Source organism: Corvus moneduloides, chromosome 4 (genome assembly GCF_009650955.1).
Source record: "Corvus moneduloides isolate bCorMon1 chromosome 4, bCorMon1.pri, whole genome shotgun sequence".
Classification (NCBI taxonomy): domain Eukaryota; kingdom Metazoa; phylum Chordata; class Aves; order Passeriformes; family Corvidae; genus Corvus; species Corvus moneduloides.
The window spans coordinates 12,669,789-12,696,098 of record NC_045479.1 but is presented as its reverse complement, the minus strand read 5'-3'; the positions used below and the strand labels follow the sequence as shown (position 1 = coordinate 12,696,098).

Genomic DNA, 26,310 nt, shown 5'->3' with positions numbered 1-26,310 from the left:
AAAATGAACTACATATATCACTTTGACAAGAATCTACATGCCCAATCTGTTCTTACTGAACTACAAGCAAAAGGCATCTGGGTTTTGTCCACTTAAAGCTTTTTGCAAATTGAAAGGAGTTTGGAGTGGGTGGGAGGGCATAATTGAGGTCACTGAACCCATTCCAAGCCGTGTCATTGAAATTTCCCAGTGCTTGTAGTATGTAGAAGGGTGGCTGGGCAAACACAGGCAAGAGAAAGTTGCAATACTTCTGAGCTTTTACTACAGTGGGCTGTGACTATCAGGTACCACTAGATTAAAAAAAAAAATCTTCAACTTCATAACAGAAAAAGCAAGAACCCCTCCCTCGCTGCCACTGTTTGGTGTTACTCATGTATGCACATGCACACACCATACACATGCATATGCACACATACTCACAAACACATCCATACAAGAGATAAAAGGCAAGGGAAATGATTAACTTTGCTTTGATCCACAGAAAGGAATGGATGTAAGGATGCCAATTTAGCACGTCAGTTTGAACTGTACATTTTTCTGAAAAGTATTTACTTCAGAGAGTAAGTCCTTTTAATAGTATCTTTTTCAGTTCCTCTGGATTTGATTAAATTAAAATACCCCACTGCCCCCCAAGATTGCCATTATTCTACTCAGCTCACCTCTTTCCCTAAAGAGGCTTTGTCATTACTTACTCAGATTTACAGACTCCTATTGCTGAATATTCACAGCCTGTGTCACAATTGTACCCTGTGGACAGGGTCTGACAATCAGCTATAGGATATGCTAATTGGGAATTGCCTTAGAACAGTACATTGATCAAAAATTATTTACACAGAACAGAACAGGCTTTATCTTTCAATTGACTAGTACTAAAAGATTTTTATTTTAAAGTACCCTGTGCTTTGCCCTCAAGGTGAACTCAGACTGGCCCTTTGGAGGGACTTCACTGCTTAAAAAAAAAAGTGTTACTGGTTTTTTTTTTCTTTTGCACTGGCACAGGCCTCTCCATCAGTTGTGAAATAAGCTCCTGGCACTTAAGAATGAACTGAAAGCATGGATTTGGGGCACACATGCATTAACAGCATGGGACAGATCTCTGAGCCTGTATACATTCACACCTGGTCCTCCAGATAGATTTTAAATTTTTATGTCTGTTTGCTATGTAATAACATTGTGTAGAAAGAGCTACCAGTATACAAATGGATTTGCATATAACTGCCAGGAAGCACATCTAACAAACAGATTGACATGTTTTCTGGAACAGCTTTCTGAAAATGGAGCTGAGTCTGCAGCTCCTGATTTTCAGGCAGTTCTTGCTCACCTTGCAGGACCTGAACCTAACTGTTTAAGCGATATAGTTCTGATTTTCATCTACTTCTCTGGGAAGGACTATTTTATACACTTAGAGGCTGAAACTTCTGCTCGAAGAATTCTTCTCAAATGACAATGCTGGCATTTCCATTTGTATGTGAACGTGCGTGCGTCCTTGTGGACCAACATATCAAATAATAATTTTGTATTTCAGAGACGGAAAAACATTTCAGGTCATTTAAATTTTTTAACTTGGGCACAGCTTAAGGGCAGGAGGATTTGCCAGGAGTAAAGAGTTAAGGTTAAAACTCAGGAAAAAATGCTGAAGGTTACGTTTGGCATGGCACTGCAAAGAGCAGTAAATCTTCTGTTAGCAGATTAACTCTGGCATATGAAGACTCCTTTATTGCAGTGCGTCAACACGAGATGAACATAAGCAGTAATATTTCTGCTTTCTGGATGACATCCAGTGAAAATGAATAGACACAACAATTTTTTTTCCCCATGTCATGGATGACTGGATCTATAGGGTAAGGGTCATTCAATGAACAAGAGTTATTTCTACGTATAAATAGAAGGAATCAAGCCAGCCTTTCTTATTTTCACACAGATTTAGTAAAACAAACCAAAAAGGATAAACACCCTGCAACCTTCCTAGCAACTCTGACTTTCATACATGACGAACTCTTAACAGAATGAAGATCCAAGTGAGCAAGAGGACATGTGACAGTACCTCTCTCACTTTGGATAATTGGAGAGATGTACTGATGAAATTCCTTAAACTCAAGGTCGTGAGAAAACATTGGTAAAAGAAAGCAAACATGAATAGCAGAATGTGGGAAAGAGGCTACATCAAAGAGAGGAGCTGAGGCCTACACACAGCACAGACCGAACGCGTGACCACCTGTGCTTCTGAGTGGGGTGACACCGACTCATCCTTCACCTCACCGCTATCAAACCCCAGTATATGTTTGAAATGCAAATACAACTTTAAGGCCTCAAGCCAAGAGCAGAAGCAAATTACTTATTTCCATTCTATCACACTGGAAAAGCTATGGAAGGGAAAGAACAGATGTTAAAAATTGGATCAGGTCTTCATGGTGATATTGATCCTACAGATAATTTTTACTGGCTTTTTTCTCTGTAAAAGACAACCTCAACATTTTAGCCTTTTTCTTGTTTGTTTTGTTTGTTTCAAACTTTTTTGCACATTTCTGTTCGGTTTTTGTTGTTGTTGTTCTTCTGACAAGGTAGCAGAAAAAAGAACTGGAAGATAAGTAAAGCAGTGTCATGTTACTGACATTTAGATTCCTTCTGAATTATGAGAAAGATCATAATCTGAAACAATTAGACTCCACTGTTAATTTAAAGTGATGTTTGTAGCCTCATCTACATCCCTATTGAATTCCTACCAGAAAATTCAGGCAGAAACAGGGATCTAAAAAAAAGGACATCTATTTGTATAAGGTGGTCTGGGAGAGATTACATTGTAATTTTCCAGTGTAAGATCCTAATTCTGGAACAAACTCTTGTGTGTCTGCTCAGTGGATCCACAGACAAGAAACAACTAAAATCATTACCTATATGCTATGGTTTAATCCATTAGAACTATTGTTTTAACATCAGTCCACTGTACTACTTCTGGATATTAAAATATCCAATTAAAAAGCACAAGCTTGAGCTGTTGGTCCTTCAGCACCAATGAGGAACACTGACTTAGTTACCAGGTGAAGTTACTCCAATGCCTGCAATGGTTTAGCAGTGAAAGAGCAGCTCTTCAGGTTCTACTTCTGAAGCTTTTGAACTAAAGCAGAATCTCTACCAGGTGGCAACAGGTCACTTTCTTAAAAAGAGTCACACCAGACAGGGTTTATTTGGCTTTGAATACTATTAAATGTTTGAAAGTCCAAACACGTCTCATGGTTTCAAAATATTTCTGAAAGCCTGATTTTCAGCTTCTTCTATGAAACAAGTAAACATAACCATTTAAAATATAAGCTTCTAATAAAATCTGTGTGGTTGGGTTTTTTTTAAACTAGCCAATTATTTCATAAAGCAAATTTTTGTGACTTCAGTTTATCTCATGAATAAAAGAACATGATATGATTTTAAGGGTATTGGTTAAAATCAGGCAAATCTTGGAATCTTTATTATTCATTGTTCGCAGCCTGGTTCAATTTGAACTAAGATCCAAACCAGTTTTATAGTAACTGAGATGCAAAGCAGAACATAATTACATAGGTCTTTGAGACTAGAAGGGATGCATCTGAGGATCATGCTGTAATCTATGTCTTAACTAGATCATTCTCTATAATCTTTGATAAATCATGAGGACAGGTACAAAGACTGGAAAAAGTGAACACCAATGAAGGCAAGAGGAGGGAGATCTAGCGCCAAGGTGCTTTCTTTAGAGATATAGAGAAGTCATTCTCTGATCTTTTCTGTTACCCATCACAGCAGTCTGAAGTCAACAGGATCCAGAAAACTCTTATTTTTTTCCAGGCTCCTGATCATGACACAATGACTGGAAAGAGTGGATAACAACTGTAAATGTAAGAGCTGCTCTCAAGAATGTATGCAAAACATGCAAAGAAGTCTTAACAGAAGAGAAAAACCCAGCTGTAGTGAAAATAAGAGAACTATATAACCTAAGTGAAAATGGGAAAGGGAAGCCACTGAAGTCATCACCTACATTCAAGGCAGCCTTGCAGCATCTGACTCTTAGGAAAAGCATGAGAGGGACACTGAATGGCACCTTCTTGCTCAGAAGAAGTTGTTGGACTAAATTAAATGACTGTGTTCTGCAGGGCTTATGATTGCCATTTCCTCTGAAGCAGAGGAAGGCTGGACTGACCTCCTGTCTTAAGGCCTTGTGCAGAGGAAAAGGATTTTTTGCAGCAATAGGTAGGCTGTGGATAAAAGACATAGCAGTCCCCCAAAATAAAGAGTATTCTCTAAGTTTGCCAGATTTCTGTAAACTGTTTAGGTTGACATGGTAAGCAGTAAGTACAGCGGAAAGGAAGACTTGGAAGTGGAAAAATGCTTTTTTCCACTACCAAGTTCCTATGTTTGCCCAAATGAGAGCACTGACTAAAAGGCAAGTTAAAGAAAACTAGCAATTCAAACTGCCTTTATTTGGAATTCATTTGCAGTAGGCTAGAGCTTATTGGGGTCAGCAGAAACAGGATGATTGGGCTTTGCTCTCAAAGTGTGTGCCATATTATTTTGAGCTTTTTCTGAGTCAACTTTTATGGTAGGCAAGAACAGTTCTTGATGGAGTAGCCTGGAGCTCAGAATTTAGAGAAGCTATCACATCCTACCCAGTAAATCACAGTCCAAGCAAATTATGAGTAACTGTACTCAGATTGTAATCCTATCTACTTCTATACCTGGTCTGAATTTTGCACAAGATCTGAACACAGTATCTTATGCTCAGAATAACTGTCTTAAATTCAGGGGTCAGACACATGAACAAGTCAATCTTCATGCAACTAAAGCTAAATGTTGCAAGCAGGACAGCAGCTTTAGTGCACTTACAGTTTTAGCCAGTGCAATGAGGAAGTATATGGATTAACTGGACCATTTTTTCCTAAAGAAGTGCCTCTGAAGTAATAATTCCTGGCAACTGGAGTGGCAAAAAGGTCAAACTACTCTCAATCTCTGTTTCTCAGCAGACGTGCTGTAACTAAAGCTGTTGTAAACTGCTACTGTCTCTGAATCAAGAGATAACCTGTTTACCTGTGCTAAGCACATAAAAATGAGGTTTTTTCTCTGTATTTAATTCACAGTGAAACACCAACTTTGAACAACTGAGAAAAGATTAAGGACATCTGTTAAAGAAAGCCAAATATATGGCTTTGAGAATTTTGAGCAGGTCTAATCTAAAACTATTAATTGCCATTGTCTATTATGATTCCTTGCATCACTGTAGTGTTTTGGGGCCCTCATAAGGACCAACACCAGGACTCCATTGTGCCAAATATGTTGCAGTTATGAAAAAGTGATGATGGTAAGGTATTAGAGCAGTTCTATGGCAGGGCAAGATCCTGCTCAGCTGAGTGGTACTGGCTTCCTCCCCTTAAAAAATGTTGAATACATTCAGTTTAATACACATAGTGTCTGAAATCAAATTAGTCCTTAATTTGGACCTCCTCTCCTCTCACACCTGAAAAAGCACTTTGCTCCATCTGGCTCAAAGGCTGCCCGTGCAGACATCTCATCTGTTTTCTTCATGTTGGTGCCACAGCACAATCTCCACCAAAGAGAGCTCTTTCTGAATTCCAGATACACTGGACAGTGGTTTTTTCTCTTCCTTTTAACTTTTATCCAGAGAATCCAGAAATAATTTTAACTACTACTGGTAGGTGAAGTGCATGACCATGCCTAAGAACAAGGACTACCTAACCAAATAAATAAAATACACTGAAGATCCCCCGCAAATTCTGATCAAAAATGCACAAATCCTGAAAGCCTGAAACTTGGAAGAGATTCAAACTTAACCCAGGAAAGGCCATTAAAAAAAAAAAAAATTAAATTCTATGTATTATAAAATGAGCTTGCCTTTACATAAGAGGGAATATGTGGTATGAGTAAGAAAGCCATGAGACAGAGAACAGATGATAAGACTGCTGTTACCATCCATAAAAAGAATTTTACTGCAAGTACATGAGGTACATATGCTATGTGGCAGGAGATCAGGGTACAGGGAGCGACCCAAAGGACAACAGGCACAAGAAGAAACTGAACACACAAAATATTTCAATTTTCAGTTAAGGGAGAACTATGCCATTATCATGCAAATTATGCTCTGTGATGCTGAAAAGAATAGAGAAAGAGCATTCACGAGAGTATAATGAAAGAAACAAATAGCTGTGAACAGATGAAGGAGAAACTGAAAGAGCTTCATACTCAGGCAATGAAAAAGGTGAGACAGAAAGGGTAACTTGCAGGATGTGGAATTCTTCACTTCGTTATGCTTGTCTCCTCATTTCCTTGCAATTTCATGATTGGTAGAATTTTATTTGCATGAAAATAGGATGAGAATTCTGCCCTGCCACATAGGGAATGTGTGAAGAAACAACTAGGTGAATCTTACACTGAATCATGAACCCTGCAGCTCTCAGTTCAGAAAAGCTCGATTCCTCTTCAGGGAACACTACATATTTAGGGAATGCCACTTGATAGATTGGATCAGGTGTTTTATGAGCATCCTATGAGTCCAGTCTGGCTCTTAAAATTAACACTTGTAGCTGTGGTGCTCTCTCTAGGTAGAGAAGCTGCATTTAAGAAAAACTGAAATTCTCTGAACATCTCGAAAGAGCGTTATCTCCTGACCTTGGATAAATCCTTTCATTTAAAATGGGAAAGCAAAACAATGGAAGGTATTACCAGGAATTCTGGATAAGGTCAGAGTCTTTATCGTCAGCAAAGAAATGAAGACAAGGGATTTTTACAGGAAATAGCACACCATTCACAAACTCAATGAGTAAAAGTGACGGTAACTCAAGATGAAAAGATCTGCCCTTGGGAGACAGAGAATGCATGAGTGACCTCAGGGATTCCTTCCCCCTGCTTGCTATGATTTCATACAGCAAAGTAGAACTGACAGAAAGAGTTAAAGTGAGGTCTTGGTTTCACAGTCAGTAACTGAATTATAGAACCTCCTAGCAATATGCCTGCTAATGAAATGTTTGCAATTCTTTATTGATTAAAGCACAAAAGGATTATGATGCATACAGAGCTGCACACTTGGTTTTCTGACAGTGAGCATTTCTAAATCGGTAAAAGCCATTCAGAAAAATAAAGACATATTTTAAGTAATTGGGAAGAGTCCTAGGAGGCAGTACAACAAAGCTAGGTACTGAAGTACATACTGGAAAGGTGCTCTTGACTTGAAGTGAGCCTTGGTAGGATAGAAGTTAACTGCTTCAGAACAGCACTGGAAAACAAACACTAGCTTGTCCACCACCCTGCTCTCTGAGACAAAAACCTGGGAGTAGTATCACCTGGAAACCCTCATTCTATTTTGAAAGAAGACAAAAGTAAAGTCTGCAGAATCCATGTTTAATTCACGTTGGAATATAAGACTTTTGGAAATTGTCAAACCAGAGCTCTTACACTCTTTACTCCAGTGTTTGGTAATAAAGGCATTAAATTGCATGTTAGAAACCCAGGTCACATATTCTATGCTTTTATGTTTACTGAAACTGAAAAATTCCTAGCCCTTTTTAGGCTACTGATTACCAATAGTGGCTCCAGGGGTGGAACATATACATGAGGCAATAATGAGTTGGGCTGACTTTAGAGACCAACATTTTCCTTGAACACAGGTGGCAATGCACTGTGCAAGGGTCTTTAGTATCATTTCCTCACATTTTAAATGAATATTCTAACAAGTACATTCTGTCTGTGTACATTCTATCTCCCTGTTTCTGGAGATCATTCCAGGAAAAAGCACTGTGAGAACCAATTCCCCCACAAAACCTACTTTCAAGAAAAAAGGCTTTTGAGAGAAAACTCTCATCAGATGAAAGGATTTTTTTAGGTTACGAATGCATGGCTTCAGTAAGTTCTACTGTTCTACAGCTCCTTTTCCTGAGCTGCAAAAAAGCTAAATATGGCTCTACCAGAGAGTCCTGAAATCCAGAAAATGGTGGATTTCCATATGACCTACACTATCACTGTGTGGTTTTTACAGCATTTCAAGACAGATGTTTGATTTTGGGTAAGTTATTCACACTGAGTCACCAGAGGAGAGATCTTTGGATGCTGAAAGAACATAGAAGGGAAGTTTCCATATTGATATGATGTCATTTTAAACCTAGTAGGAGAAGATAAATTTAACTATGAGACTCTGGTAATCATAGTTAACTTTGTGGATTCTGTTCTCCTGTTATCAAGAAAAAGTTGTGTGTCTCTACCAAAGAGAAAACAGTGATTCAAAGAGTCCTATGTGTCATACAGAGAGGTGGAAGTAAAAAGAAGCACACTAGCGAAATTAGAAGTTTTTAATCTGCTGTTTATGTGCATGTTCATACAGAGCATAGATCCTTGCAAGTTAAGACCTGAGATTTTTTTAGCCTTCTCAGCTCTTGAATCCCAAGGATTTCCAGGTGGACTAAGAAAAAGACAGGGAGAAGGTTGCTGACCAGGCGAATGTGCATGTGGACATAACATCATTATCAATACGAAGTTCACGCACTGGGTGTGTGCCCTCTGTAATCCCAATTTTATGCAAGATACCTGACAGAGGATCTTAATTAATTAGAAACAGGGAATGCAGAGTACTGCTCTGCTAAGAGCTGCATGATACCTGGAAGTCCCTGCAAGGGACAACTGCAGAAGCAAGGATGGGGCTGTCCTGTCTTGAACTCCTGGGGAGAATGTTCAGCTCACACCTGATGGTTCTTCCTCTGCTCATTACCAATCAGGTAACTAACACAATCTGTTACCTGCAGTGGGAATTCTGTGTGGGAGTAACTATAACTGGGTACCCTCCTGCCACTGAGGCAATCAGGTGAGAGGTGCTCCAGACAAGTCAGTCAAAGCACGCTTGATGTCCAGGATGAACAGGGGCAGCCTAATCCTTAGATAACTGGGGTTTAAGAAAAGATACCATGTGGCTGACTATTAAGCTCAGATGACTCAAGGCATATGAAGTTGAGTACCATTTTTGGTTCAAATGGGTAAATCCAAGCTCTAAATTTGTAAATCCCTCTGCCTTTTTTGATGTAACAGATACAAAAATGCTTGCCTTTGCTACAAATGCTGTAAGTCGTGGCCATAAGCTCAAGTTGTGGGTTTTTTATTCATTATGATAGGAGCAGCTCACTAAAACCTATTGTAGGTACTGGGCTAAAGATATGAAACCAAAACAGTTTTGGGCAGGACAGGATAAACAGAGTTACCTTGGGTGATGTTTCCAGGTACCTTCAGGAGGCACAAGACTGGAGGAAAGAGCTGACCAGCACACAGAGAAGAGAGTACTGGCATGTCATTAAAGTGGCCAAAGTAGGACTTGCACTTGTGATCTATTAGTCTGAACTGGCTTTGGCTGTTTACTGCAATGTTTGGGATCCTTGGAGTTGAACTGATGGGGAAGTACAACTTCCACAGCAAACAAAGAGATGATTCTCCCCCATGTAACATGCAGGGAGGATATTCTCTGTCATAAGCTAATCTGTGGCAGAAATCCCAAATTGCCGTTTCCACAGCTCACACCTCTAGTTATTGCTGTGTAGAGGGAATGGTCTTAGCTCCCTGCACACTCATTTCTCCAGGCAGGTAGCAGGGTGCTCATTACAAACAGCTGGAAAGCTACTGATAAGGTAATGGAAGAGGAGACATCTGCAGAAGTCAAATGATTCTTGCCACAAAAAGGGAAAATACAGAACTAGTGAAAATACTGCCTTATTTGCTGGTTATATGCCAGACCACAGAACAATTCCTAGGAAACCAGGGATGAAATGTAATACAGGTGCCCATATATCCCAGCCCGGCAAAGCTGGTGCTTATTGGTGTGATTTTCCAAATGGCACCACAGAAGCAATCTAGGCAGAGGTAAACTTGAGCAGTAACAAAGACCAGCACAGTTCCAATGCACTTTGCAGCTTTTACCAGCATTTCAGCTGACAGTAAAATACTTTGGAAGGTTCTTAGGAAACAGCTTCCAGGGAAGAGAATTGCATCACTCTCTGATGAGGATTGTAAATAACCTTTCTGATGACCCAAGAAGTCGGTGTCCAATGGCAAAATCCTCAGCTGCCCTGACACAAAGTTAGTTGAACATGTCTCATGAAGGAGTGAATTTCTGTGCAGAGTTTGGATTTCTGAACACACCTGTAGCAATGGTATTACTCGCACCATTTTGCTTCCCTTAAGCATGCAAGGGAAATGACTGCACTTCCTCAGCTTCAGGATGGGCTCACTGTCCTGTTGTTCTTTGCTATACTCAAAAGTACTTTGTACACCCCTCTTCTTGTGACAAGAAGGGACCAATTTTTTTTCTTCTAAGGCCGGAGCAAGAACATTTTGTGGCCAAAGTGAGTTCTTACAACAGTGATCTCTGGGAAGAATGGAAAAGGGATTGAAGATGAGGAAGATAGTGTTGGCAGTTGTTTTGAAGTCATGTCATGTCAAGCCCAAATGAGCCTGATCCATTGACTGCTAAAGTGTAGAGCAAGGAAAATGAAACTTAGTGACAAATGGGTCAGGTCTGCCTCTTCAAGAAGAGCTGACCAGAGGACAGGATCTAACAAACAGCCTGCACAGAACATCATGGTTGTGTTGCTAAAACACTTTACAGATTCATGCAGTCTAATAAGGCCTGTGATGATGGCAATGCAGCAAGTGACTTCATAAGACAATATAAAAAAGAACTTCATTAAATTACTTGGTTCAAAGAGTTGATGTAAAGAGCAGCCAAAGAGCAAAGCAGTATCTCTGACTAGGAGATGAGGACTCCTTGAGTCTAAATTCCAGACAGTTTTACAGTTCTGGTTCCTCAAAGAGGAGGTTTCCAGCTGTCTGTCACCTCTCTGTAAGCACTTGACTTACTTGTAATGAGGGAGCCCGATGACATAGCTGATGCTATGAATTCTATTTCTGTGTCCAGAATATCAAGTTCTAAAAGAAAGTTTCTTAAAGAAAAGTTTTGAAAAGAAACTTCTAAAGTTTCTAAACAGTTTCTAAAAGAAAGCTTCAGGATATCAACAGACAATTGCTCTATAAAAACCTTGTAGCATTTTCGAGTGAAAGACAGTGGCCAAGGAGAATGTTAGGCCCACAAGACTTGATAATTTACAGTTTATTTAATGATAAAGTTCTAGACTGCTGGATGATTTATTTTTACAGCTGTAGACTGTGACGGGGCTGTTTGACTTATGAATTCTATCCAGGGCTATAGCAGCAAAAAGAGATATGGAAACATGAATAAAAGCAACTTCCATTGCTGAAGATGCAACACTGGACAAAATATTTTGAAGATAAGTGTATTAGTAGGGTTAAATGGAAATTTGGTGCTTCTAAATTTGTGTGCCCATACTAGAATGGCTCTCATACAGGTAGGCAGGGCATACAAACCGTGATTCACACTCATTCTGGATTTAGACTGAAAAATATGTGAAATTCACTAGTCCACTCCTCTAACCAGGTAGGGCAGTCTCATACTATGATGCTGTGAGAGAAGAAACAAATGGGTTCCCAAGGAAAAGAAGGTAAAGGAAAATGGAGAAGGTCTCTGTGATGCTCCTAAGAAACACACAAAACATTTTCAGAAAAAATTCTGTTATACCACACAAACCAGGGATTTGAACATAATTTTAAGAGCTGAAGGCTGTGCTCAACTAACTGCAAGATGAACCATACCAGATGCTTAAGAAGACCTGAAGACATTGATTGTGCCCTTGTGGTTTGTAGCAAATGCAAGGTGTTCTGCAAGAAGGGGAATGAAAATGTCCCTTACAGACGATGGTACAGCTCTGGTTCTGGAGCTGTGCACTCCTGCAGGATGAATGTCCTTCCTCATCTACAGGATGCTCGTGGCTCAAGGTCCAGTTTGAAGCAGCCACCATGGAACCAAGGCAGGACCTTTCCAGGAGCCCCCCTGGAGTACAACTAAAGCTGCACTGCTGCCACTCCATGATGGCAATGGCCAAGGGGAAGTGAAGAAGAGGGAAATGAGCTGTATGAACATTCACTGACTAGACAACAGCCATTCAGTGCCATCTCTGTAATGAGAGCACTCTTTACTCTGAATCCAAGTGCTTTTCTCTGATCCAGGGAAATAAGTGACAGCTGGAAGCCCTCAGGGTCTGTCCAAACATGAAAAAGTTAGATGAAAATTCCTAGGCATTGTTGGACAGTTCTAAAGGGAAGTTTCTTGTGGGTCATCAGAGAAGACCAGTTTCTCATCTGCCTTACAAGATCTAGATAAAAATACTTCTAACAGGAAAGAATAATGTGTATTTTTCTACTTTTCTCTGTTTAAGATTTAGCCACAAGTCACAGGACCACAGCATGACTTGGACACAGGCCCCTGTAAAAGCCAGTCTGAAACACAGAGGTGGCCAGTCTTGCTGTAGCAAAAATACTGCTATAGGCAAACTTGTCTAACAGCAACACTGTTCTAAAGCAATCTTGTCAAGCTTTTCTGAGCCTTGGCTGATCTTAAGGGTTATGCAGATCATAGTAATTTTGATAGCGTGCAGAAAATGACAGGGGACTACAAATTATCATCTCAGGACTTGCAACTGAAAGCACCTTTCATCAGATTACTAAAATTACATAAAGTTGTCTACTTTTCGTACTCTCCCAAGACTGCCTGCAGGAGGGTCAAAAATCACAGTCCATTTAGAAAAGCTGGGAAAAAAGTTTCCTGAGGAGCCTTCCAGTACTTCCTAAAACAGCTGTTTAGAAAGCATCTGAAGACATATGGAATTTCATGGAAATGCCACTACACTTTGGAAATGAGTAAGACTCCATTAAAAAAATAAATTCTGACTATCAGCAATCAGTAGAAACAAACAAGTCAAAAAGTCCCCAAATGTTAAGCCACCCACTCAGATCTCACTCACTAATTAAATTTCTTTTCCTCCTTAGTTAATGTTTTTCTAAGGAATCAGTGGTTTAAACACAGCATGTCCAGAAACTCTCAGCTCTCAGCTGATACCTGCTAATACAGGAGGTACTGAAGAGTTAAACAATGTATTTTGCAAACTGGATTTTAAACTATCTCCCTGAGTCTATTTCTACTGTCTGTGTTCAGCTTGGAACTTGAAGACCTGGTGTAATTAAGAAGACGGCTACTAATCTTTTTATGGCTAAACTTTTAATGCTATTTGCCTGGACTCTTGGAAGCAGTGCGAGCTTATTTTCAGGTTGGATATTTATCTTTTTCAGAGGGTGAGGCATCAACACAGTGCACTATGTTGCTCAGTACCTCTAGAGAGAACTGCACATACTATTTGTGGCTGGGCAAACTCAACACTGAGACCCAGAGGGTTGCATGTTTCAGTGGCCTAGAGGTTTTTGGGCACATTTATTTTCCTGACTTCTTGTGAGACTATGGGTCTTATTGAAATTATAGCTAAAAGTGTTAAAAGCACATTGACAAAGCAAGATGAGCTGCCTCATAGCTTTTGTTAGGTTAAATGACTTGAAACAGTGTATCATTAAAAAATAAAACTATATGGGTCACTTGCTAGGTCTGCAAACTAATTGGAAATTTATAGTCATGGATAATCTAAAAATAAAGTGCCATATGCCCAGCTTTTCACATGAAGGAAGATATTTTACCTCAGTCTTGTCATCCAATACCATTACAGAGTTATGACACTGTGCCATTTCCTACACAGTGGTTGTATGCTGGCCTGTGGGCAAGTGGATGGTTTGTCACGGATGACAAGACACAAATGATATGGAAAATTTATAAATATTGCCACCTACTGCAACTGTTAGCCCAGCAATCAACTAAATATTCACAGTAAGGCTTCTGGTCTCCTAGAGGTGGTCACTCCAGATAGCTGTGGATGCTTACAGGCAGAGCTGAGCTTGCCAATGGCTAGCAGGACAGTCTGCAAAGGACTCAGTGGTTTTAAGAAAAGAAATAGGAACCCTGAGGGAAGAGAGCAGAATCTTGCCCTGCCAGAATGTTTTCTGTGGTGATGAAGCCCTGTCTTGTAAGGGGATCCATTGGGTACATCTCACCAATGGTCACTATGTTTAAAACCTAGTGGAAATAATTTTATGTGGCGAGTAGAGCCTCAGAGTGGAAAATACAGAGGAATAAACCACCTGACAATCTCCAAGCATCATTCAGCAGTCTGTAGCTACTCTGTGGTCTTTGTCCCAGGCAAAGTCTGGCAGAAGCCCAGCCACTCGACCCCTTCTATTCCCAAAAGGCCCTTCTCACTAACAGCCGGAAATGTACCGTGAAGGAGACAAGCACAAGGATGTGCAATGGGTTAACTGAGAGCACAAGCTAAAGAATTATCTTCACTGTTCAGCGCACTTGCTACTCTCTTCCACTCTCAAGCTCCAACGACATAGAGAAACAAGCCATGCCTCAATTGCAAGAAGAATGTACAGAAGCTCACTAGTCACTAGGGAAAGATCTTTCAGTGGTTACTAAAATAGCTGCACAAAGGAAGTGAATGAATTTCCAGTCATAATATTTATATTTTGGTCAAAAGTACACGAAATTTTAATTAGGCAAATACACTTGTTCATTTAACACCACAGATGTAATAGAGCATTGGTTTATATCATCATCATCATCATCCACTTTTAAGTCAATAGGCAGGTCTGCAACAGGAGATTTTTCAGGAATTCTACAGCAACACATACACACAAACACACAAATCACATGTAAAAAGTAGCTTGCATAAGCTAAGTAAGGTTAATAGCAAAAGCTTCTTTCTATGCAGAGAAAATTGAACATTAAAGTTGCAGCATTAGGGAAAAAAAAGTTTAAAAACAAGGAATGAAGTTGTACAACAGATGAGAACTTAACAAAATTGGTGACCTTTCTACACAGATGAAGTCAGGGTAAAAAAAAACCAGGCCAAATCAAAACCAAAGGAGACCAAAACCAAATGAGACCAAAAGAGAACCTCCCCCCCACATACATACAGACAAAAGTGAGAGCACAACAAAGGAAGTGGAAGAAAAGTGTTACCCATAAGTAGCCGCCGTTTCACCCGCTTGTCCACATCAGCTACTGACGTGGCATTGTACTCAGAACTCTCAATTGCAGCCTCATCCTTCTCTAAAACACAAGTAAGGGACAAACATGGAGCAGTTGGTTAATCACAAGCCCAATTTTCCGCTGCCTAAGACAGTTTCTTGGCATGGCACAGCCAAAGCCAAGAAGCAAGGCATGAAAGCACTAAATCCCCGTTAGAGAGTTAATTCCCTTTGAGAACCCAGGAAAAAATTAAATGGGTGTTTAGGGAAAGGAGGAAGAAAGAGGGTGAGAAGGAAGAATGGTCAGCTAAGAAGTAATTAACCACACAGAGGCTGGATTTCTACTGGAGAACAAGACAGCTAACATGGGTGCCCCAGAGAGGTGTTAATGATGAAAATTAAAATTCAGGAAGGCTAGTTAAACAAACTACCAAAGACAAACTGTGATCCAGGCTAATGGGGGCACCAGGATCTGAAGGCGGCAGGCAGAAGACTGAGACAGACGGAGAGAGAGCGAGAAGAGTCCGGTGATGGATGGGCATGGATGAACCATAGCCTTGTACACATCGACACACTGAGAAACCAAACAACAGCATGCAGATTAAACAAAAACAACAACAAAAATAAACAAACAACAAACCAAACAAACACAAAAAAAGATCAATTTGGGCAGTGCTGGTTGCCTGCTTGTCTATGAAACACTACTAGCTAAACATTCAATGCTAGGAAAGATGTTGCAAGAACAGGGTTTAGTAATTTTATTAGCATGCAGTGAGCAGGATGATGTCATCAGAGGTCACTTTACAAGGTAGGCTCTGACATCCTACAAGTAAGAGTTTCATACAGCATAATGAGGACTTTGGTTATGCTTCACTAGAAATACACAGAAACAGTCACAAGTGTGGGAAGAGATGATCAGTAGGTGAAATAAAATTAAAGATTTCTGATACAGGAGAGCAGTGGAGAAGCAGCAGCTGGGTAAATAAAATGATCTGTAGAAAAAGGGAAATGCTCATCAGGAAAACAAAAAACAAAAATGCAAGTGGGGACTTTCACATGCAGCAAACGTAAAAAAAATAAAAGGTTAAGTCAAGCAAACAAAGACAAAATATGTTAGACAAAGGGTCAACAAGTATTTATCTGGCATTGCAGAAGTTTGCATTCTTGCAGTGATGCCTGGAATATATACACCACTGAAGACAGCAAACACTGGAATCACTGAAGTGAGGAGGAGGAGGAGGCTGGCAGGTTTTGTTTGTGGCAACTCTACATGGTTGAGTGGTAACAAGAAGTTGTTTTGTTTTGTTTTGAACAAGTTCTAGATGGGATCAGGCTGCAATAGAGGCTTTTGTTTGAGTTTTTGTTTTTGTTTTTTTTTTTTCTCTGTAAATAATTAATAAACGTCAGTTATCAGACAAGACAGGCAATCAGGAACCATCACCAGAAAGCAGGAATAAAAATGTAAAAAATAAATAAAAACATTAGAAGTATTCTAAGAGAAAGAACTATTTTAGAGGGAAGAAAATCAGCACAGGCAGTAATATGTGACTTACATCACAAGACCAAGGAATGTAACATGGAGTTGTATGTATTACATTACAAAAATGGAAAAAAAAAGTAAAAAAAAATAGATGCAATGTACACAGCTTTTAAAATAATTTTTTACATGCTGGACAAAATAAAACATCAATCCAAGGATATTAGTGAACAATAATAAATAGAAGATCAATTATCCATTCAATAAAACCTGCTCTCAAGGCTCTCACTCTTGCAAGTTCTCCACATCTGGAACTGCCACAGGACAGGGATTGTAGGATGGAGCCCTCTGCGTTATCAGAGGCACTCGCTGAGAGATGCCCTGCACTCAGACACACCTTGTGCAGACAAAAAGGCAGAGCCCAGCTCTGAGCTCCATTCAGCTTTACCTCTGCCAGCAAAAACCTCACCCTACCCCACAATTTGTGCAATTAAACCCCTCAGAAGTGAGCAAGGCTCTGGGCAGCCACGGAGCTTAATGCCATGGATCTGACCAAGACAGACTGGCTAAAGGTAGCTGACAGATTTCCATGGGTTTCAAATGCTCTGTCTTGCAGTATAGGAGAGAAAATATGATAAATATGTGTCTGTGTTTCTTTAACCTCAGGGAATGACTAAGAATTTGTAAGGACTTGAAATTAAACAAACAAAAAAAGTCAACATGTCCGCAATGCCAATGAAAACCATTATGGATTTCAGGTTCTGATCTGTGAGTAAGAATTTTCAAATGTTATCTTGCACTATGCAAAAATGCACTTTTAGTTTTTTTTTTTTTTTTTAAGTGGAGTGGAAAGAAATGGTGTTAAGCAAATAATATATTTTATAATCATACATGCTCGCAAAGCATCTGCCAAGACGCTCCATGTCTTGACTGGCTTTTTCCTACTGATATTCTGAATGAAAGCTTAGTCACTACAAGCGTTGTAGTTTTCAGAATCATGAAACATAAAACAGGGAAGACAGCACGTAATGATGACTCCTTTTCCCTGGTAACAGCTCAGAAAAGAAGATCATTTTCCTAACCTTGCTCACACAAGGAAGTCTTGACTAACGAAAGTGAACTGAAGAGATGAACTTTCATTCAAAATGATGAATGTTCTACACCTTTATACTTCAAAAACGAATAGTTACGAACAGAAACAAAAGTTACAAGTGAGTAACAAAGGGATACTTCATTAACAAACATTTTGACAGACCACGCACAAACGCTTCTCTGTGTCCTGGCTGAGCTCGGCTGCAGCAGCCGGGAGCTGCTGGAACACCCCTCTGCAGCACTGGCAGTGCTGAACCCCAGCGGGACAGCGACACGCACGCCCCACAGACACACACACACGCACACAAATGGCACAGAGATTCTGAGCAGTACGAGATCAAATGTGCTGCAGAGAAGTACTCACCAATGCAGGTTCGGCCATCTGAGTGCAGGGCATACTTCTGATGACAACCGCACACAGGACCGGTATCTGTGTCATCACAGGTGTGTTGGCAGCCTCCATTCCCATAGTTACAGGTTACTAGTTAAGCCCCAAATGAATGTGTATATATGTATATATAAATAAAATGACAATGAAACCAATTAGTCTTGAGAGCCTTTCAGAACACAGAAGAGCAGTAACACACCGAGACACACGGCAACATAACATTTGTGCTTGCAATTATTTCTATTTCTTCCTTCTGCCCCCTCCCTTATGCCCATCTCATGCCCTAGCCTCAATCCACACAGCGAAGAAAAAAGAGAAAGAAAAAGAAAAGCATTTTCCCCAGTCTATTTGTATTAAAAACTTTAGTGTGACTCTTAGCCAATTCTTTGTCTTCCTAAAAGCTACATGCTTCATATCCGTGAAGAAATTAACAGTCTACCAATACACATGTATACTTTCAGATCTATAGACAGCATCTCTCTTTTGCTTCCCCTTCATTCTCTAAGCAGAAACCAAGCAGCAAGAACAGAGCCATAGAAGTCTTGAAATCTACTATATCAAGTACTGGCCCCCCTAAAGCAACAAGTTTAAAAATAAAACAGGAAATGGTTGGGGTTTTTTTTCTTCTCTGCAACAAAAAAATACACAGTTTTTATGTCTCTGCCATGTGCTGGCCTCAGCCAGGAAGGAAGCATTGGAGATGCCACTTTCACTTCCAAGCAACAGTGCAGAACAGCTTTTAGCAATTCAAATGTCCTCTGGGGAAAAAGTACTAAACATACATTAAAGCAAACATTTTTCATGAGAGTAGGCAGAGTTTTGAAGGTTACACAAATTAATAGATCAGATTCAATTAATTTCCTTTGTCACATGATGGATTTAATTTCTGCCAGCTAAGACAAACCAGTTTTTAAATATTAACCTGGCTAGCACCATTAATAAAGCCTCTCACTTGCCCCTGTTTCATTTCATCCTATGCAGCTGCACACCTTGATGCTGAATAACACAGTTCTGATCTGACAGATTTCTGAATTCAATTTACTGTCTTTATTTGGACTAGGTTCTTTATTGGTAAATATACACTGGCAGATATGGGGGAAATCCAATATGCCATTATTTAGTTATATACTCATAATTTCAGAGGACTTAAATGTTTTGAAATGGTATGGTAATTTAAATGGAGACTACACTCATTTAAATACTGATTCCTAGTAATCAGAAGGAAGTTCCTCACACTGGTCTTAGCAGAATTTTCTTTCTAGATAAGAGTTTATAAAAGAGGCAGGGTAGCAAGTTGCAATATAGAGTAAAACCAAGATACTGGTTAACAGGATTTGAAAATCACGTATCTAACTCAAATCTGAGGTTGTATCTGATGCAAGAGGGCTAAGCTCATGTATTTTCCCTCTGAACTCAGTGACTCTGCTTTAATTCTAGCTTCTGAAAATGGAGTAGACCAGAATTTCCCATCACAGTAGCTAGAAATGAAATACCCCACCTCTGGTGTGAGCGCTGAGCAGCCATGTCACTCCCAGTAATCACTGAAGTATTTAGCTTAAAATGGAACAGTTCTAAAAAAAGCAACTGAGGGAGACCCACCACAGCATACCCAACAGAATTCCCATTAAAACCTCCTGCCAGCGTGGGAACCACAAGTTTACAACTTTAGCCCCTGAATTCTGGCAAAGATCACAATAGGAGTTGTCCACCTCTCAAGCGAGTGCAGACCTGTGGCCACTACAGGTGCAAGCATCCTTGATCCTTCCCACTGTACACTTGGAATAAAAGCCCTTGTGCTGTTCAGGGCTGGAGAGGGAACAGCCTTGGTGTCTAGGGGCCAGAACAATCTCTGAGAAGAGAGACTGCCAGGATTCCCACCTCACTTTCCAGGAATATTGCTGTTCTATCCAACTGGAAAGAACGGCAATGAGAAAGATGGGGAGACCTGCCTGATTCATGTCCCCTTTCTGGAGCTTGACAGTGCACTAGACTGGAAAATGGAAATTGTCGGTCCAACCAGCCAGAGGAGGGAACATACCCTAAATCATAAGAATCCTAAACTTCCAAGGAATTACATTACAAAGCCCCCTAAGCAACAGCCAAACTCAGGCATTCTTTCTCCTTCTCCACTTTTATAGCTTTACTAATAATTTATTTTTGTGAAAAACTACCTGGAGCAAATAATTCTGCTTTGCATCAAATGGAAACATTTCTTTCCCTTCAATACACAGTACCATTTTGGCTTTTATTTTTGATGCAAAACGAACAAAATTTTATGTCAATTCTCTATTCTTAAAGCTCCCACCTTTCCAATGAAGACATGCTTATTACTTGACCCCATATGCCTCCAGGACTATGTGGAGTTTCTATCCTCCTTGGACTGCAGTGCCATCACAAATTAACTTCAAGGTGTTGTTTATGCCAGATGTTTAAACACACTTCTAGCCAACAGTATTTTTATTGAGGATTTTAAAGTGCAATCAGCAACAAAGTGTGTATTTAAAAATTGTGACGCCAGTGGTTATTTTTGGCATTCCTTGCTGAAAACCTCTGCTGGCAGAGATGAAAATATCTTAACATGCTTGCTCTGACCCACGTAATATGAGGAACTTTTCCTTACTATATTTGTCTATGAAAAAATCTCACTAGACTGATGGCATTTATAGCAAACCCTGCAGAATCACACACTTTTACAGTTTCCCTGCATATTAAAGTTACTGGTTCCCATTCTACCCAGTCCATGAATGCACATGTAGGTCAGTTCCTTTTCCTGTCTCCTAGAAACATTAGTAAATCATGTTTTTGAAGGATTTGAATTTCTGTCTAGACTACAATTTATCTATTTATTTTAAGTAACTTGAGTCAACATTCTGAAGCTTGACAGCTCTACAGGTGAAATTGGTACAAAATCCAGTTGTAAAATATGTCATTTCTATTTTCTTCCAGCCCTCATTCTGTTGCAGTGACACAGCGGGAAGTTTCTCTTGCTTAGAGGAAGAAACCCATAATTATTTAAAAGCAAATGGACATCCAGATCTACTCCATTTTTGTCAGAAAGAATTAAAGCAATATGAATGAGAATTCACAAAGTGTTCTTTTGAAACTATTTCTGATAAATTTAGACTCTGCAGCTATGCAAACAACTGTGTGCTCATTCAGAGTCTGTGACATTAAAGAGGCAAACAGGCAAAACAGTAAATTCCAACAGACACAGATCACCTTAAAATATCATAAATCGTGTTAAAATGAAAGGGATGGAAAATAGTAAGTTTGGGTTTGTTTTTTTTTAACCAAAGGAGAATATTCACATATCTGTTAGAACTCAGACAGACTTTATTCCCACATGGCAGATTTAAAACCAGAGTAACACCATCTTTTGACAGTGCTTCAGAATTTGTGTATGTCTTAAGTGCAGTTAAAATGCTGGGCTCTTTCCCTTGGTGGGAGAAATGTCCTGTACAACAGCAGAGAAGCCCTACAATGACACACACCCTCTGTGGGACATGTCCAGAGCTGGCAACCAAGTCACCAGTCTGTTCTCCCAACACTCCTCCAAGTGGATAAAGAGCTTTAGGGCTGACACTGGGGCTTCAAAGTGCCTTCAAACCAGATGAATTCTTTTCAGTGACTACAATGCTCAGGGTCCTAGGCTGGCCAGACATCTTTCAGGCCCTGGCATAATGGCATATGCCAGCTGGCATAACCTGTCCACCTGCCCACACTGGAACCAGCAGCATCTATTCAGTTTGACTGGGCTGAGCCAAACAGTCCTGAGACACAGCTTGGCATGTGGGCCAGTGCTTACACCCAGAGAAATACATGGAGTAGTCTAGAAATGACATTTGGATGATTAAAAAATGAGAAACAACTGTCTGAAAGAGAAATGACATCTTAAGGAACAGGAAGGATTTTAATGTACATATTCCACTAAGTATTGATATTGATATTCCATACTATACTCCCCAGAAGACAGAAAATACCAGAATTCAGCCTCACTCTACAGCCTAAATCCTGTTTTGAGTGCTTCTCCAAAGTTCCACAGAACCCTTTTTCTGGTTCTTCCATCTTACGTGCCCATGACAAGAAGTACTTGAAAACATACGGCCAACTATTTAATCTAGCATTTATTACTTGGTAACTTAAAAAATTGGTCAAGACAACAGTGTCATGATCTTGTCCACATGTGGACTGAAATATATACTATGGCTCAGATGCCACAGAATTTGCCACAAGACAGATCTTTTGTGTTTTTGTAGGATGGACTTCTCAAATGAGCATACTGTCATTCCAGGTAACTTAAAAATTGCACTGTTTCTTAACTAAACTGGCCATTAAATACATAATTTACATAAATATATGGGCACTTCTCTGTGATAAAGTTGTGCATGCAACATTGCTGACATGATTTATTCTAGTATGGCTTTATGTTTTTAACATTCTGGGGATCTTTGTACTGATAGCAAATAGTTGCATGAGGACACAGTCAGCAGGAGCTGCAGAGCTGCCATTTGGCATAGGTAGGTTGGCATTTCATTGTACAAGTCCTAGATAGGATTTTTAGAATTACTTTGCACTAGCCTTCCTGCTCACTTGAATCATTATTATCCAAGGAGGCAGATAGAAAGAGCTGTAGGTAGGATTATCCAGCATTTTTCATTAAAAGATCCAGCTTTTACTTGTTTATAACTCTTTCAGGTTGCAACTTGCAGGTATGTGAATCTGCTTTAGATTTCCTCTTATTTTTAAGCTTCCAGCTAAGAAAGAGATGAACATAAGATCTCCTGGTTTGTTCATATTTGGGGAAAATATCTTCAGTTTATCAAAAACTTCTAATGCAATCGTGCCCAGGAGCAGGATCTTAGTATATATCATGGACGCAGATGTAGAAAGAAGAGGTAAATTCCCATGTTTATTTCAACATACTCTGGAGCCAAATTCACTGCTCTGAATTCTTCTTTCTGCTGCCAGCAAGTACCTGTGAAAATTACTGACAAAGCATAATCTTCTTCTGGGCTTGTGTACACCAGAGGCTATTAAAGTAGTTTACAGGAGTAGCAGTAAACTCCCAGAAGCTGAAGTTTACTGATGCTTTGGATGTAAAGGATGCAGCTTATCTGAGGGAACACGTATGGATCCTTGTGATTCTGCTTGGTGTACTTCTAGACAGCCTCTTGAGGTCCCTTTCAATCTCCACACTTTAGTGTTTTCTTAGCATGTTGGGCAACTAGAAATTGCATACTTAAAATTTACACTAAGAAACCATTAAGGCTGCAATCTTAAGCACTCAAAAGCTACAAAATACCAGACTTGTACATAGTCCTATTGTGTTATGATAACTCTCCTCAATGACAAACGCAGAAAACACTCCTGTCTCATTTAGTGCATAGTGAAGCTGGGGAAAGTCAGGGCTGTGGAAACAGCTGGGAATCTTTTCTCATCTGCTGCAGAGTGAGTAGCAAATCAGAAATGGACTGTCAAGAAAGAATAGTCTTGTTCAGAAAGTGAAAAGAGCCCTAAAGACTCTAACCTATTTCTGCCTTCGCTGTGGAATTCCTACTTAGAGCTTGGCAGGTCATTTGAATCTCTTCTATTACAGGTTACTGATATTATATTTCTTTCTCCATGGCATTTGCAACTACAGCTGGGGCCATCAGGAGTTTGGCTTGGATCATATTAACCTGCTGTAAATGCTTAGCTGGGTTCTGTGTAGTTCTTGTTAATCACCTATCACTACTAAATGACTGACATTAATATTTTTATATTAATTTCTCTTTTGTAAGATAGGCAAACCAGTACTTTTTAACTTGACAAGAACGTTTTGAAAATACATTACAAATGCCTACAAAGCACTTTGATAATACAGTAATGAATATAATGGGAAAATCCACGAGGAGATTAAAAATTTTATGTTCACAATAGAGCTTAAATACTGTGCAGCAGAAAAGGCATGACACTAAATTATGGAGAGGAAGCTACTGAACATAAGCCTGTTTAATGAGCACTGACCATCATGGACACTGAATGAAGCAAAAGTGACTGCCTTATCAGCATGTCATGGTAAATGATAAGATGGTATGTGCTTAGGATGTCATGACAATCGTGTGATGCATGCATAAAAAGCATGGAGCCTTCCTCCAAGTGTTTCTGCTTTCTGACTTATTTTAACATCTTCCTTTGAGGAAGACTTGCATCGTTACTAAAGGCCTTGGGCCAATACATTTGAAAATCTCTCTCAGCAGTCTGACTGAATTGCAAACCGGCTGATAAAAATTCACCTAGGTGTACTAAGAGGTGCTATGTTCTCTGTCACTTGTTCACATACAAAAACCAGAGCAGCAAGCTCTGACAAACCCTGAAAGGCATGGACTCCTGGAGGACCATGATAAACCAGCATAATTGAGAGGGATACAGGGTTTTACAAGGGTGTATCAGACCCCACAGTCCCAATTATACAGGGCTACAGACCCAGTCCAGGCTGGCAAGTGGGAAGTGTCTCTTTTCCAGCTCTTCAACATAGCTGCAAAACTGAGTAGTTGCAAAACTGCAGCTCAGGATTTAAGCCAATTCCACTGAAATGGTTAGCTGTGAAGAAGTTTTTTTAAAAGTTGAGATTTGGTTTCAGAATTAGGCTTCCATAAATAGCCTGCTGTAATCTCACAATTATTGTCCCAGGCTATCTGGCTACACCTCTGTACTTCTTTGCATCTGGAAGGACTAGAAGTAATTATTTTAAATAAGACTCTGGATCATACTTGCAGAATGTGCTGTGGGTTTAGAGGTTGGTGTACTCCAAAGTAAGCTCTGCAGCCTTGGAAAACTCAGTGTCCCTACTTAGAGGTCTGACACCAAAAGTTCATTATACTTCCAACTACAATTTGAACACCAGAGGGCACAGAATAAACTGAAGTTTTTACTCTATTAAAAGGCATTTAGGAATAATGTTCCGGAAAAGGCTCTAATCCTCCTGCCACCATCTATGAAAAAGGATACTGAAACTCCCAAAGAATATAAGAATTTGAGGAAACAAATAATAACAACATAAGTAAACATCCTCCCACACTTCACCAATGTATCTGATGTTGCACTCCAATTAACAGCATGCAACATTCCCTTCTAATAAACACTGAGAATGAAAATTACCATAAAGGCATTTTTTTCTGTGCTTTTGCCTTTGGCCATGTGTAGCCTTTTAATAATGAGCAGAAATCAGGCTGTACATTACTCTGTGGCATTTCTTTATGACATTCAAAAGTGATTCTTTTGACTTTGTACTTGGGAGATAATATCATCTATGCATGTTTACAGAGTGGAGATCTCAGGAAGAAAAAAACTGAAGTGCAAGAAAGACTGTCTCAAAAATATTGGCCCTATGCAAAGCAGCAAACATTTTATGTTGCTTGATTGCACTTTTTTTGTCTCTCTCAAAGCTACCAAGTAGGAATGCAAGCTACTGGACTCAGATCTAAGACTCACTGAAGCCATCAGAAAGACTCAGTTCTGAAGCTTTCAGATGACGATGCTGAGGTCAATTATTTGAACCTGTACAGAACAATTTCTAATTTTGTGGGCTAACGAGTATCTGTATCTTTAGCATCACAGCTTCAAGAATATACCACTCTGGGCTTTTCTCTGAAGAACAGTATATATAATGCAGCTGCACGTTTCCCAAGTGATAAATCTAGAGTGTGAGCAGTGTAATCAAGGCTAGAGCAATCATTCCTGTCTTCTAAAAAAATTGGAACTCACACGCTTAATTTGATAGCTCTAGTGGGTTTCTCATTAAATTCACTGGTACACTTAGCAATGTACACACCTTTGTGGACCTTCAAAATATTGCAAGTCAGAATCCACTATGCTTTATTTGTATTGCTTTAAAAGGAAAGTCTGGATTAAACTGTTACTTCACTTTTCTGCATTCACAGGAAAGTAGAAAAGTTGTTATTGTTTTGATAACTGAGCCATTGCCAATGTTTTATTATTCAATCCCTCTTATCCATCCCCAAATGCATCTTCTACAGCAAAAAACCCCTCATTACTAAAATTACAAATCACCTTTGGCCAAAACAAAGTTAACTTCTTCTGGAACATAACAACAATGAAGAAAACAAGACATTTTGGGGCATTTGAAATTTAATCTTCATCTACCTACATTTGCAGTCCTTCTGGTTTTTGGCAAGTTCAAAGCCAGGTCTACATTCACAGGCAACCCCACCTTTGGGTGTCTCCCGGCAGATGTGTGCACACCCATGATCTTTGTTCATACAGTTCATACCCTCTGTGGAAAAGCAAAGAAAAATAGAAAATATTAGTATTGAAATAAAATTACAAAATAATTATGCATATCCAATCCTCCAATAAT

The 26,310-nt window shown here is 39.6% G+C and overlaps 1 protein-coding gene across 2 annotated transcripts in view; it reads right to left on the bottom strand.

Annotated features, from left to right (window-relative positions):
* The window catches only part of SCUBE1 (signal peptide, CUB domain and EGF like domain containing 1), a 194,734-nt gene that overhangs the window by 68,397 nt on the left and 100,027 nt on the right, over nt 1-26,310 (bottom strand). Inside the window, exons 5-7 of one of the 2 annotated variants that reach the window (XM_032106283.1) lie at nt 26,101-26,226; nt 17,928-18,044; nt 14,987-15,076 (exon numbers count right to left, since the gene is read on the bottom strand). In XM_032106283.1, the coding sequence (XP_031962174.1) occupies nt 14,987-15,076; nt 17,928-18,044; nt 26,101-26,226 (333 nt within the window). The remainder of the gene's footprint in view (nt 1-14,986; nt 15,077-17,927; nt 18,045-26,100; nt 26,227-26,310) is intronic. The other variant, XM_032106284.1, reaches the window with a different exon arrangement.